Source organism: Trachemys scripta, chromosome 14, assembly GCF_013100865.1.
Source record: "Trachemys scripta elegans isolate TJP31775 chromosome 14, CAS_Tse_1.0, whole genome shotgun sequence".
NCBI classification, from domain to species: domain Eukaryota; kingdom Metazoa; phylum Chordata; order Testudines; family Emydidae; genus Trachemys; species Trachemys scripta.
Genome location: NC_048311.1, coordinates 3,799,136 through 3,813,188, shown reverse-complemented (window position 1 = coordinate 3,813,188; position 14,053 = coordinate 3,799,136). Strand labels below are relative to the sequence as shown.

General features: G+C 49.6%; 1 protein-coding gene across 1 annotated transcript in view; it reads right to left on the bottom strand.

The window, feature by feature from the left end:
• ZNF692 (zinc finger protein 692) overlaps nt 1-14,053 on the bottom strand; it is a 35,637-nt gene that overhangs the window by 14,629 nt on the left and 6,955 nt on the right. Inside the window, 2 exon segments of the mRNA XM_034789573.1 lie at nt 12,103-12,231; nt 13,750-13,884. Of these exon segments, the coding sequence (XP_034645464.1) occupies nt 12,103-12,231; nt 13,750-13,884 (264 nt within the window).

Genomic DNA, 14,053 nt, shown 5'->3' with positions numbered 1-14,053 from the left:
ACAGTTGGCCATAACCGTGCGACCAATACCATTCTCCTAATCGCTTTTTTGGTGTCAAATTTCCCAATTTTTAATTAAAGTAAAAAGATGGACAAAACAATAAGACCGAAGGAGAAAGCATCACTCTACAATTTCAAAGCTCTGATGGCTTGTAATAAAGATGTAAACAGAAAATTTAAGACCTACAATGCAGTGTGGACGTATTTGGTAAGACACTCCCTGAATGTGGTCATCCTAGGGTTCCAAGGCACTACGATAATACAAATAATAATGAAATGATAATAAAACTTGGCTAGGTCAGTAGAACCAAGCTGCTCTCGAATAAGTCCATTGTTTGCATGACAAAAATAAAGAGCATTAAAAACCTTTAGAAAAATCCACTCTGGTCATTAAATAAGAGAGAAAATGATTTTCTTTCTGTACTGTTTGACAGTTATCTTAAATACCTACTCCTCACCGCACAAAATAACTACAGGTTGACATCATTTATCGTGTGAATAAATACAATTATCCTATGTTACAAACATGATTACATTTTATTATTTACCAACAATAAAAAATCTTTCAACACACTGTATTGCAAAAAGGTATAATACAGTTAAGAAAAAAGTATACAGTCATAATCACATTAATCTAATATTTTTAAACACAGAGAATGTTTGGTCACATACACTTAAGTTTGATCTAATTTAAAATGTTCTGTCTGCATTATCCACCTTCCAACGTAAATCTTGCAGCCGCTTCACTTTTATTGTTGTTGGTCTGTGATGGAATGTCCTGAAAAGAAAAAGAAATTAGAAAATAGCAAAATTGTCATTTTGGTGAGGAAATAGATGTTAAAAATCACTGACGAGCTGCCATTTCCATTATGTAAGATGTAGGCTATGCAGCTTACTTTGCAAGTGCAAGTTGAGGCTGCTCAACACTTTGCAATACTGTATATTGCACACATGTATTGTCATCAGATTGGGATGACGGTACTTACAGAAGGAGATGAGAGTCGTCTGCGAAGGAACACACACTCCAGTATGTGATGTCCTCTTAATGCTTTCTCTTGCTCCTTTGATTTTTTTTTTTCCCGTCTCCATCTCCCTAGCTGCTGGTATCATAATGGCTACAGCAAAAACCACACATCAATGTGTAACTTATTTGATCAAAACCATTACTTCCTTTAAACCTTAAAGGGACACCATCAACAAGTTCAGTTAATCTTTAAAATGAGTGGAAGGTTCTTTGATTTCAATGGAAGTCTGATATATATATGACTTAGTTAGCCACTTTTGAAAATCACACTACACACTTACACACCTTTGAAAATCTGGCCCTAAATGACTATTAACAGAGTGCTCTCAAATGCATAAAGTAAAGAAACTGAAGGAAAAAAAAAGATTTAGAGGGAAATAATCTTTTTAGTTCCAGTGATTTTAGAGATTACTTGTAGGTAGAAAGTTTTCAGACACAAGCATGATTTTTGAGTAGATGGTGTCCCTCTAATGGTAAAATTAAAATGGTGCAGGGAGAGGAAGGGGGAGTGCAAATTAAATATATAATTTACCATTATTTTCTGCTGTGCTTTGATTAATGCCTCCAGAACTTGTTCTCCGCTGGTAGCAAATTGTTACTTAGTTTCAGCAGCCCCTGTAAAACAGACATTAATAGACTTTCAGTATAGAATTGAAGTCATAAAAACATCTAGAAATGAAAAAGGCAGAAGAGCCGTGACTGTGCATGTTAATACTTACTTGGTATGTGTTTGGGTGTATATTTTGGGGTTTCTTTCTCCCATAACCCTCACAAAAAAATATCATCATGAAGAGATAGTTGAGGATGAAAGACTGTTCACACTTAATTCAGCTAATTCCAAAGGAAATGCTTTTATACCTCCCTATGTAATAAAAACATTAGAAAGTCTGGAAAGACAGAGTTAGAGTCTATAATTAATTCCCTGGTGTTATGTAAGGCCGCAGTTCAAGAAGAGACTTAAGCATATACATCTTTTTAAGCATATGAGTAAGCTCATTGACTTCTATTGGACTATCCATGTGTTTAAGCACAGGCACCATTGTCAGCCCTTGTGATTTTATTGAGAGTCTCATGATATTTGGTGTTTTTCTTAAAGCCCCAGCTCCTGGAGTCAAGTGATCACAGGACAATTTTAGCTTTTATTTAGATAAAATGTAAGTTTCTAGTTCCATACTTCTCCCACCCACATCCAGCAACCCTACAGATTCACTCCCAGGCTCCTTCCCAGTAATCCAGGGGTCTCAAACACGCGGCCCGCGGGGCTATTTCTTGCGGCCCATCGAGTGGCCCGTGCCCGCCTCGCCCCCCCTCCCCCCCCCGGCCTACCTCCAGGCCAGGGGTGGGCAAACTGCACCCGCGGGATTTCCCCCCTCGAGCCCCGCACCAGATGGTTGGCATCACGTCCCTGCGGCCGGGAGGGTGAAGGGGGGGACGGGGAGAAGCAGAGGGCTCTGTCCGTGTGTTGCCCTGGCTTCCTGGCACGCCCCCCCACAGCTCCCATTGGCCAGGAATGGGGAACCGTGGCCAATGGGAGTTTCGGGGGAGGTACCTGGAGGAGCGACAAGCAGCGTGCAGAGCCCCGCGGCCCCGTCCCCCAGGAGCCACAGAAACATGGTTCCAGCTACTTCCCGGAGCGGAGCCAGAGCTAGGGCTGGCAGCCTGCCCTGACCCCAGTCCCGGTGTGCACTGCTGCCACCCCAGAGCCCGAAGCTCTCCTGCACCCCGCCCCCCAACTCCCTGCCCTGAGCCCCCTGCTGCACCCCAGACCACTTCTGCACCACAACCCTCTGCACTGAGCCCCTTGCTGTACCCCACACCCCTTCTGCACCCCAACTCCCTGCCCTGAGCCCCCAGCTGCATCCCACACCCCTTCTGCACCGCAATCCCCTGCCCTGAGCCCTCTGCTGCACCCATACCCTAATCCCCGGCCCTGAGCCCCCAGCTGCATCCCACACCCCTTCTGCACCCCAATCCCCTGCCCTGAGCCCCCTGCTGCACCCCACATCCCAACCCTCTGCCCTGAGCCCCCTGGTGCATCCCACACCCCTTCTGCACCCCAATCCCCTGCCATGAGCCCCCTGCCTGCACCCCAACCCCCTGCTGCACCCCAACCCCCTGCCGAGCCCCCTGCCTGCACCTCAAGCCCCTGCCCTGAACCCCCTGCCACATCCCACACCCCTCCTGCACCCCAACTCCCTGCCCTGAGCCACCTGCTGCACCCCACACCCCTGCCCTGAGCCTCCTGCTGCATTCCACAACCCTTCTGCACCCTGAGCCCCCCGCCTTCACCCCAACCCACTGCTGCACCCCAACTCCCTGCCCTGAGCCCCAGCCACACTCCTCATGCACCCTATAGGGGCAGGGAGGGGGCGGAGTTGGGGTGGGGACTTCAGGGAAGGGGTTGGAATGGGGTCGGGGAAGGGGTGGGAAGAGGCGGGGCCTCATGGAAGGGGTGGAGTGGGGGCAGGGCCGGGGGCAGCGAGGGTGTGTGTGTCAGTGATGCGGCCTTCGGGCCAATGAACTAGCCCTCATGGTCATTTGAGTTTGAGATCCCTGCAGAAGTGGGACCGCTGAAGTCTATTGCCGGAGAGGAGATTAAAGACAATCTAGGCATGGCACAATATCTTAATGAATATTTTGCATCGGTGTTTAATGAGACCAATGAAGGTATTAGGGATACTAGCACCACTATAGAGGGGCACTCGGGATGGGGGATTACCGTATCCGAGGTAGAAACAAAACTTGAACGCCTTAATGGGGCTAAGTCGGGAGGACCGGACGATCTACATCCGAGAATATTGAAGGAATTGGCGCGGGAAATAGCAGGCCCGTTAGCGATAATATTTAATGAATCTGTAAACTCGGGGGTGGTCCCGTTAGACTGGAGAATAGCTAATGTGGTTCCTATTTTCAAGAAAGGGAAAAAAAGTGATCCGGGTAACTACAGGCCTGTTAGTCTAACATCTGTAGTGTGCAAGGTGTTAGAGAAAATTCTGAAAGAGAAACTAGTGGAGGACCTGGAGGGTAGTGGCAATTGCGATAAATTACAACATGGTTTTACGAAGGGCAGATCGTGCCAAACGAATCTGATCTCCTTCTTTGAGAAAGTAACGGATTTATTAGATAAGGGAAATGCGGTGGACCTAATATACCTGGATTTCAGTAAAGCGTTTGATACTGTACCCCATGAGGAATTATTGGTTAAACTGAAAAACATGGGGATCGATATGAAAATCCAGAAGTGGATAAGGAATTGGTTACTGGGGAGAATGCAGCGGGTTGTATTAAAGGGTGAACTGTCAGGTTGGAGGGAGGTTACTAGTGGAGTGCCTCAAGGTTCGGTTTTGGGACCCATTTTATTTAATCTATTTATAACTGACCTCGGAACCGATTGCAGGAGTGGGCTGATAAAATTTGCGGATGATACGAAGGTGGGAGGCGTTGTAAATTCGGAGGAGGACAGGGATATCCTGCAGGGAGACTTGAATGAGCTTGTGAATTGGAGTATCAGAAATAAGATGAAATTTAATAGTGAAAAGTGTAAGGTGATGCATTTGGGGATGACTAATAACAATTTTAGTTACAAGATGGGGACACATTGGTTAGAAGATACGGAAAAGGAGAAGGACCTAGGGGTTCTTGTAGACCGCAGGATGACTATGAGTCGACAATGTGATGTGGCGGTGAAAAAAGCCAATGCTGTCTTGGGATGCATTAGGCGAGGTATATCTAGTAGGGATAAGGAGGTCCTGCTTCCGTTGTACAAGGCGCTGGTGAGACCTCATTTGGAGTACTGTGTGCAGTTCTGGTCTCCCATGTTTAAAAAAGATTAACTCAAACTGGAACGGGTGCAGAGAAGGGCCACTAGGATGATCAGAGGAATGGAAAAGCTGTCGTACGAAAGGAGACTAGAGGAGCTTGGGTTGTTTAGTCTGACAAAGCGAAGGCTGAGAGGGGATATGATTGCTATCTTTAAATATATTAGAGGGATTAATACAAGGGAGGGAGAAGAATTATTCCAGCTTAGTACTAACGTGGATACCAGAACGAATGGATACAAACTGGCCGTGGGGAAGTTCAGACTTGAAATTAGACGAAGGTTTCTGACCGTCAGAGGGGTGAAATATTGGAACGGCCTACCGAGGGAAACGGTGGGGGCGACGGACCTGTCTGGTTTTAAGATAAAGTTAGATAAGTTTATGGAGGGAATGGTTTAATGGTAAAACATAGTAGTCAAGGAAAGCCAAGCAATGGTGGGTAAATAGTATAATGGCTAACGGGGTCGGGCTGGAGACTCTTGCCTATATGCTCGGGGTCTTACTGATCGCCACATTTGGGGTCGGGAAGGAATTTTCCTCCAGGGCAGATTGGCTGAGCCTCTGGAGGTTTTTCGCCTTCCTCCGCAGCATGGGGCAGGGATCTCTAGCAGGAGGGTCTCTGCCGATTGAAGTCACTAAAAACAGGATTGGGGACTTCAACAGCAGAGTCCAGGGAAGGGGTAGGGACGGTTTTATGGCCTGCAGCATGCAGGGGGTCAGACCAGATGATCATAATGGTCCCTTCTGACCTTAAAGTCTATGAGTCTATGAGTAATCCCTCTCCCTCAGCTCCTCCATTACCCCTGTCATCCTCAAGCCTTTGCACTGCTCCTCAAGGGTGCAGAAAATACATTTCTGTATAGTAGTTTAAATGAATTATTATCAAAGTTCTGTATTAATATGCCCGGTAAAGAATGTATTTGTCAAAAAACATTTCCTGAATCTTTTTGTTGTTGTTGTCTGTATTGTTACAGACGTTCTTGCTGACAGGTATTCTGAAATAAATTACCAAAATAATTGAAACTAGTGTGATTATACTGTATTATTTTGAAAAATAAAATATGCAAAATTTTAAAATATTGTGCACAGAACATTTAACATTTTAGTGCAAAATTCCCCCAGGATTAACTACTTACACACTGAAGCCCTATTTAGCCATTCGCCTCTTCCCTGGTGAGCTGGATACTGCAGTACACTATAGCCACGTTGTACCACTTGGGCAACACAAAGAGACCATGTTCTGGCCCTATATGGCCAGAGGGGAAATCCCTTTGTGCCAGTGGAACTCTCTCCAGGCAGAGATGGCTCCTGTGGAACCCTCCCTGCACTCTCTGGTGCTGTGCGGGGACCTCTCATATATCAATCCTCCATTGATGTTAGGAATCTTATGCAAGTGGTCTAAATTAGAGCCGTTGAGGAGCTTCTCTAAGGGTATGTCTACACTACGAAATGAGGTCAAATTTATAGAAGTCGGTTGTTTAGAAATCGTTTTTATAAGGTCGATTGTGTGTGTCCCCACACAAAATGCTCTAAGTGCATTAAGTCGGCGGACTGCGTCCACAGTACCGAGGTTAGCATCGACTTCCGGAGCGTTGCACTGTGGGTAGCTATCCCGCAGTCTCTGCCGCCCACTGGAATTCTGGGTTGAGATCCCAATGCCTGATGGGGCAAAAACAGTGTTGCGGGTGATTCTGTGTACATGTTGTCAGGCCCCACCCTTCCTCCCTCCCTGCCGTGAAAGCAACGGCAGACAATCGTTTCAAGCCTTTTTTCAGCCCAGACGCCATAGCCCTGGGATCATGGAGCCCGCTCAGATCACCGCAGCAATTATGAGCACTTTAAACACCACGCGCATTATCTTGGAGAATATGCAGGACCAAAACCTGCCAAGGCAAAACCAGGTGAGGCGGCGACAGCAGCACGGTGACGAGAGTGATCAGGAAATAGAAATGGACATAGACCTCTCACAAAGTACGGGCCCCAGCAATGTGCACATCATGGTGTTAGTGGGGCAGGTTCATGCCGTGGAATGCCAATTCTGGGCCAGGGAAACAAGCACAGACTGGTGGGACCGCATCGTGTTGCAGGTGTGGGACGATTCCCAGTGGCTGCGAAACTTTCGCATGCATAAGGGCACTTTCATGGAACTTTGTGACTTGCTTTCCCCTGCCCCGAAGCACAAGAATACCAAGATGAGAGCAGCCCTCACAGTTGAGAAGCGAGTGGCGATAGCCCTGAGGAAGCTTGCAACGCCAGACAGCTACCGGCCAGTCGGGAATCAATTTGGAGTGGGTAAATCTACTGTGGGGGCTGCTGTGATCCAAGTAGCCAAAGCAATCAAAAACCTGCTGATATCAAGGGTAGTGACTCTGGGAAATGTGCAGGTCATAGTGGTGGCTTTGCTGCAATGGGATTCCCAAACTGTGGTGGGGCAATAGACGAAACCCATATCCCTATCTTGGCACCGGAGTACCAAGCCACCGAGTACATAAACTGCAAGGGGTACTTTTCAATGCTGCTGCAAGCACTGGTGGATCACAAGGAACATGAACATGGGATGGCCAGGAAACGTGCATGATGCTTGCATCTTCAGGAACTCTGGTCTGTTTCAAAAGCTGCAGGAAGGGACTTTCTTCCCAGACCAGAAAATAACCGTTAGGGATGTTGAAATGCCTATCGTTATCCTTGGGGACCCAGCCTACCCCTTAATGCCATGGCTCATGAAGCCGTACACAGACAGCCTGGACAGTAGTCAGGACCTGTTCAACTATAGACTGAGCAAGTGCCGAATGGTGGTAGAATGTGCATTTGGACGTTTAAAGGTGCGCTGGCGCAGTTTACTGACTCGGATAGACCTCAGCGAAACCAATATTCCCATTGTTATTACTGCTTGCAGTGCGCTCCACAATATCTGTGAGAGTAAGGGGGAGACATTTATGGTGGGGTGGGAGGTTGAGGCAAATCGCCTGGCCGCTGATTACGCACAGCCAGACACTAGGGCGGTTAGAAGAGCACAGCAGGGCACGGTGCGCATCAGAGAATCTTTGAAAACCAGTTTCATGACTGGCCAGGCTACGGTGTGAAAGTTCTGTTTGTTTCTCCTTGATGACCCCCTCCACCACCACCATGGTTCACTCTACTTCCCTGTAAGCTAACCACCCTTCCCTCTGCCCTTCGATCACCGCTTGCAGAGGCAATAAAGTCATTGTTACTTCACATTCATGCATTCTTTATTAATTCATCACACAACTAGGGGGATAACTGCCAAGATAGCCCAGGAGGGGTGGAGGAGGAGGGAAATGCCGGGTGGGGTGGAGGAGGTGATAAGGACAAGGACACACTGCACTTTAAAACTTATTGAAGGCCAGCCTTCTGTTGCTTGGGCAATCCTCTGGGGTGGAGTGGCTGGGTGGCCGGAGGCCCCCCCACCGCGTTCTTGGGCGTCTGGGTGAGGATGCTATGGAACTTGGGGAGGAGGTCTGTTGGTTACACAGGGGCTGTAGCGGCGGTCTGTGCTCCTGCTGCTTTTCCTTCAGCTCAACCATACGCTGGAGCATATTAGTTTGATGCTCCAGCAGCCGGAGCATCGACTCTTGCCTTCTGTCAGCATGCTGACGCCACCTGCTCTCTTCAGCCCGCCACCTGCTCTCTTCAGCCCGCCACCTGCTCTCTTCAGCCCGCCACCTCTCCTCACATTCATAGTGTGCTTTTCTGCACTCTGACATTGTCTGCCTCCATGCATTCTGCTGTGCTCTGTCAGTGTGGGAGGACATCTGGAGCTCCGAGAACATGTCATCCCGAGTGCACCTTTTTCGCCTTCTAATCTTCACTAGCATCTGCAAAGGAGAAACATTTGCAGCTGGTGGAGGAGAAGGGAGAGGTGGTAGTTAAAAAGACACATTTTAGAGAACAATGGGTACACTCTTTCACGTTAAATCTTGCTGTTCACATTACACAGCACATGTGCTTTCGTTACAAGGTCACATTTTTCCTCTTATATTGAGGGCCTGCCGGTTTGGTGTGAGAGATCACACACGCAGTGCCAGGCAACAGAATTCGGCTTGCAGGCACCCATGGTAAGCCACAGTCTTTTGGCTTTTTTACCTTCATAACATGTGGGAACGGTTTAAAACAGCAGCGCCCTCATTTCCCATACAAAGCGGCCGTTGGGTTGGCCATTTAAAATGGGTTTGCAATTTAAAAGGAGGGGCTGCGGTTTCCGGGTTAACGTGCAGCACAAACCCAACTAACCCCCTTCCCCTCCCCCCCACACCCAATTCTCTGGGATGATCACTAACAGCAGGGAACATTTCGGTTCATCAGAGCAGGAACGGGCACCTCTGAACGTCCCCTTAATAATATCACCCTATTTCAACCAGGTGACCATGAATAATATCACTCTCCTGAGGATAACAAAGACAGATAAGGAATGGATGTTGTCTGCATGCCACCGAACACCGGGACCATACGCTGCCATGCTTTGTTATGCAATGATTCCAGACTACGTGCTACTGGCCTGGCGTGGTAAAGTGTCCTACCATGGAGGACGGGATAAGGCAGCCCTCCCCAGAAACCTTTTGCAAAGGCTTTGGGAGTGCATTAAGGAGAGCTTTCTGGAGATGTCCCTGGAGGATTTCCGCTCCATCCCCATACACATTAACAGACTTTTCCAGTAGCTGTACTGGCCATGAATGTCAGGGCAAATTAATCATTAAACACGCTTGCTTTTAAACCATGTGTAATATTTACAAAGGTACACTCACCACAGGTCCCTTGTGTGCCCTCAGGGTCTGGGAGCACGCCTTGGGTGGGTTCGGGGGTTACTGGTTCCAGGTCCAGGGTGAAAAACGTCTCCTGGCTGTTGGGGAAAACGGTTTCTCCGCTTCCTTGCTGTGAGCTATCTTCAATGTCTTCATCATCATCTTCCTCATCCCCAAAACCTGCTTCTGTGCTTCGTGATTCTCCATTGATGGAGTCAAAGCACAGGGTTGGGGTAGTGGTGGCTGCACCCCCTAGCATGGCATGCAGTTCTGCGTAGAAGTGGCATGTCTGTGGCTCTGCCCCGAACCTTCCGTTTGCCTCTCTGGTTTTGTGGTAGGCTTGCCTAAGCTCCTTAATTTTCACGCGGCTCTTCTGTGCGTCCCTGTTATGGCCTCTGTCCTTCATAGCCTTTGAGACTTTTTCTAATGTTTTAGCATTTCGTTTACTGCTACAGAGTTCAGCTAGCACTGATTCATCTCCCCATATGACGAGCAGATCCCGTACCTCCTGTTCGGTCCATGCTGGAGCTCTTTTGTGTTCCTGGGACTCCATCATGGTTACCTGTACTGATGAGCTCTGCGTGTTCACCTGAGCTCTCCACCACACTGGGCAAACATGAAATTCAAAATTTCGCAAGCCTTTTTCTGTCTACCTGGCCAGTGCATCTGAGTTGAGAGTGCTGTCCAGAGCGGTCACAACGGAGCACTCTAGGATAGCTCCCGGAGGCCAATACCGTTGAATTGCATCCCCACTACCCCAAATCCGACCCAGAAAGGCCAGTTTCAGCACTAATCCCCTTGTCGGAGGTGGATTAAAGAAATCGATTTAAAGAGCCCTATAACAGGGCTGGGATGCACCACCTGGCACCTCCTGCTGGTTGTCTCTGGGAATTAGCTCAGTCCAGTGGAGTGCCCTCTCCTGGTGGTATCCCGTCTGTCGTCTCATCCTTGGTTGGCGTGTGGACCCGCGTCGCTCACCAGCTCGTGGCATCCTTTTCCGGACCACTGCCTTCCGGCAGTGCCCCTCAGTCCATCCACACCCCCCTTCCGAGGGGGGATTGATCAGCAGTCTCTATGCTCCAGCCACCGTGGTCAACCACACACCCCAAAGTCTAATCCCTCCTGTCAGGGATCTGGCATGGTCTATAATGGCCGCTCCCTACGGCCAATGGCTGGGTATACTGCAAGTGGGGGACCCAGGCCTGCCCACTACTCTGGGTCCCAACCCAAGGACCCTCTAGTGGCAGCCATCCTGCCCTCCTTCTCTCCCTCCGTCTGTCCACATCCCTGGGCCGTTTCCCCTTCGGCCCCTCGCACCGGCTAGGCCCTTCCCCTCAGGGCCTGCAGCCTGGCAGACACTGGGCTGGAGTTACCTTGCTGCTCCCCCGGGCCTGCCCAGCACTGCACTGTCCCAGGTGCTAATCTCCTTGCTCTGGAGACAGACGTTCCCCTGTCGAAGGCCTGGGACAGATTGCCTGCTCCCTTCCTGGGCAGCCTTCTTACAGGGCTGAACCTGGCCCTGATTGGCTGCCTCCAATCTGGGCCTCGATTGGCTCCCAATAAGCCCTTCCCTGATTGGCTCCCTGTCTGTGTAGGCCCACTGGCCTGCTGCAGCCTAAATTCACTAGGAGTGGGGCAGTCGCCCCACTACAAGCCCTTTAAGTCGAAAAAAAGGGCTTCGTCGTGTGGAGGGGTCAAGGCTTAAATCGAGGTAACGTTGCTAAATTTGACCTAAAATCGTAGTGTAGACCAGGCCTAAGTTATGCAGAGAGCAGATGGTGCAGGATCAGGGAGCTGCTACTGGTTCCCTGACAGCTCCCCCTGTACTGAATGGAGCTGTGATGTGGGCAAATTTCAGCCCTACTATATTCTCTCTTTCTACCCAGTTCCATCACTGGCTCCATTGCCATTGAAGTCAATGGAAAGAATCTCTATTAATGTCAATGGGCTTTGCTCAGGTCCTCACATGGCTCCCATCATAGCAGCTAAACATCCTCCGTGAGCAGCACTGGCTAGGTATACAGAAGCATTCTTCCATCAGCCTGGCTGCATCTAATCAGGGGCTAGGTCAGCATAGCTATGGCGCTTAGGGGTGAGACATTTTTCACACTCCTGAGTGATGTAGCCATGTCGATCTACATTTTAAGTGTGGACCAGGCCTGAGACACCCAGTGTGGTGTGGAAGACAGCTCTGCGCTGGGAATTGGCTGCGGTTTGGTCTGGCTGCTATTGCCGGGGGCTGTAGTTACAGAGCACAGGACAGCCCCACGCACGCCCTCGGGCCTCTAGGTTAGCCAGCATTCGAAAGCTCTGGGGTTGGGAAATGCAGTCACTTCTCAGATGGGCCCAGAGCCACTTGGATGATCGAGCTGAGATAGACAAACTGACCTCAACCCCTTCCTTTTCACTCACCCACTTCTCGCCTTCCTTTCTCCTCTCCCTATGTGCTCAGGCTCCCCCTCCTCACCTAGATTGGCCCTCTGCCTGTCTTCCCCTCTCACCTGGATTGCACCACCTTCTCCTCAGAGGGGCTGCCGTTGGCTGGACTCGTCTCAGTAGGCAGCTGCGCAGCCTTCATGGGTCTCTTGCAGCTCTTGGTCTGGCTTTGCTCTCTTTTCAGCTCGGAGTCACTGGATGGACAAGATGGACGCAAGAACTGGTTACAACCTGTGAGAGGAGGCTCTCTAATGGCAGGTGAAGCTAGACATGAGAAACAGAGGGAAAGCAATCCAATGCCACCCAGGGAGAGGCATACAGACTAAAAGCATCCCTTCCAAGCCAGCGCTAAAGGAATCAATGAATTATTCCACGTTCACGTCAAGTTAGAGCTGAGAGTTTAGTCACACAACAGTCAGGGTTAGATATGTCAGAGCAGCTTTCCCTCTGCAGAGTATGTTTAACAAATGGATCTCTCGTTCCCAGTATCAGGATAAAGTCGCAAGGAAGCTTGGGAGGAAGGATGGGATTGTGGTTAAGGCACAACACTGGGTGGAAGAACACTTGGGGTCTGTTCCTAGCTCTGAAACTGACTCATTGTGTGGGTGAAATAAGGGGCTTTGTCTATCAGATCCCACCAACTTGGCTCCAGCCCCTGATGCTATCACACCCAACTCTGTGTTTGTCAAGTCCTTGTTACAACTTGACTTGTCCTGTCCAGATCCTCAGCAGTCTCTAGCTCCTTCAGGGTGATGGGGAGTCAGAAGTTCCATGGCTCTAGTAGGCGTTAGTCAGCCCTCGGTCTCCTGCGTTTAGAACCTTCTTCTCCATACGCCCCTGGCTGGAGTACGCAGGGGGGCCCAGGCCAGCCCAACTCACCGGGTTCAGCTCAGGGCCCGTTTGGATCAGCCAGAACCAGTCTTTGTCAGCCCCTTGCTGCTACCTCCTGCCTCTCCCCCTCTGTAGGCTTGCCCCGCTTCTCTCTCTTTGGAGTGTTAGCCATTCACCAGCCTGCTATAGAGGGTGGCTCTCTAGCAGCTGCCTTTCTTCTCAGGAACTCTCCTAACTGAGGTCCTTAATTTTTTTTTATCATGCCCAGGAGCTTCCCTGCCTAATTAACTGCCTCCCAGTACCCCTGGGTGAACCTGAGCTGCCTCATTCCCCATTGTGGAGCCTGTCAGATGTGGGCTGGGCTCCTGAGCCTTCATAGGGCCATCTACCCTCTGACAGTGCAGTGGGCAAATCCCTTCCCCTCCTCTTACCAGTAATGAAAATAAAATCCATACCCTGGGGAATTTACAATTCCAGGGCCGGATTCTGATCTCACTCACACAACTGAGAATTAGGAGCATATGCTCTCAGCAGTGGTGTTTATGAGCATCCCAGGGTACCACAGCTGCATGTGAAATCAGAGTGAGGCTTTAATTATGCCAGCAAAGTGTTGGCAACCACAAAGTAGGGAGGGGGTGGGAAAAGGCAGGGATCCAGGAAAAGCTATGGAGAGAGAAACCTTGTTCTGTATATGCCCTGTGGGTTCCTAGGTTAATTGTTAATGTACGGAAGGCGAAGGGACAGACGAGCAGGGCCGTGGCATTACGTCAGAAAGAACCTACACAGACTCTTCATAAAGTGCCAGACTTCGGTCCAGCCTGGCAGCCCTTCAGAGAGCAGCACAATCAGCTCCCTCCCAGCCCAGCTCTAGCTTCCCTTACCTGTCCAGCGAGGGGTGGTAATTCTCATCTCGCAGGTCATCAGTGTAAGTGAGGTCATCTTCTTCGGTGAAGTCTTCATCCTCATCCTCTTTGGGCTCAGGCACCTCCTCTGGTTTATCCTCCAATCCTGGTGCACTGCAAGAATCAAATGTCAAGAGAGCGGGTTGGAGCCATGGCTCTGAGGGGAAGTCTCTGAGGGCTCTGTGGCTCCTGATCCCACCATCTCTCCTCACAGCCTGATGGCCATCCTGCCTACCTGTCCCCGTCAGTCACTGGCCTCTCTGCTGAAGCTGTTCACAACAGG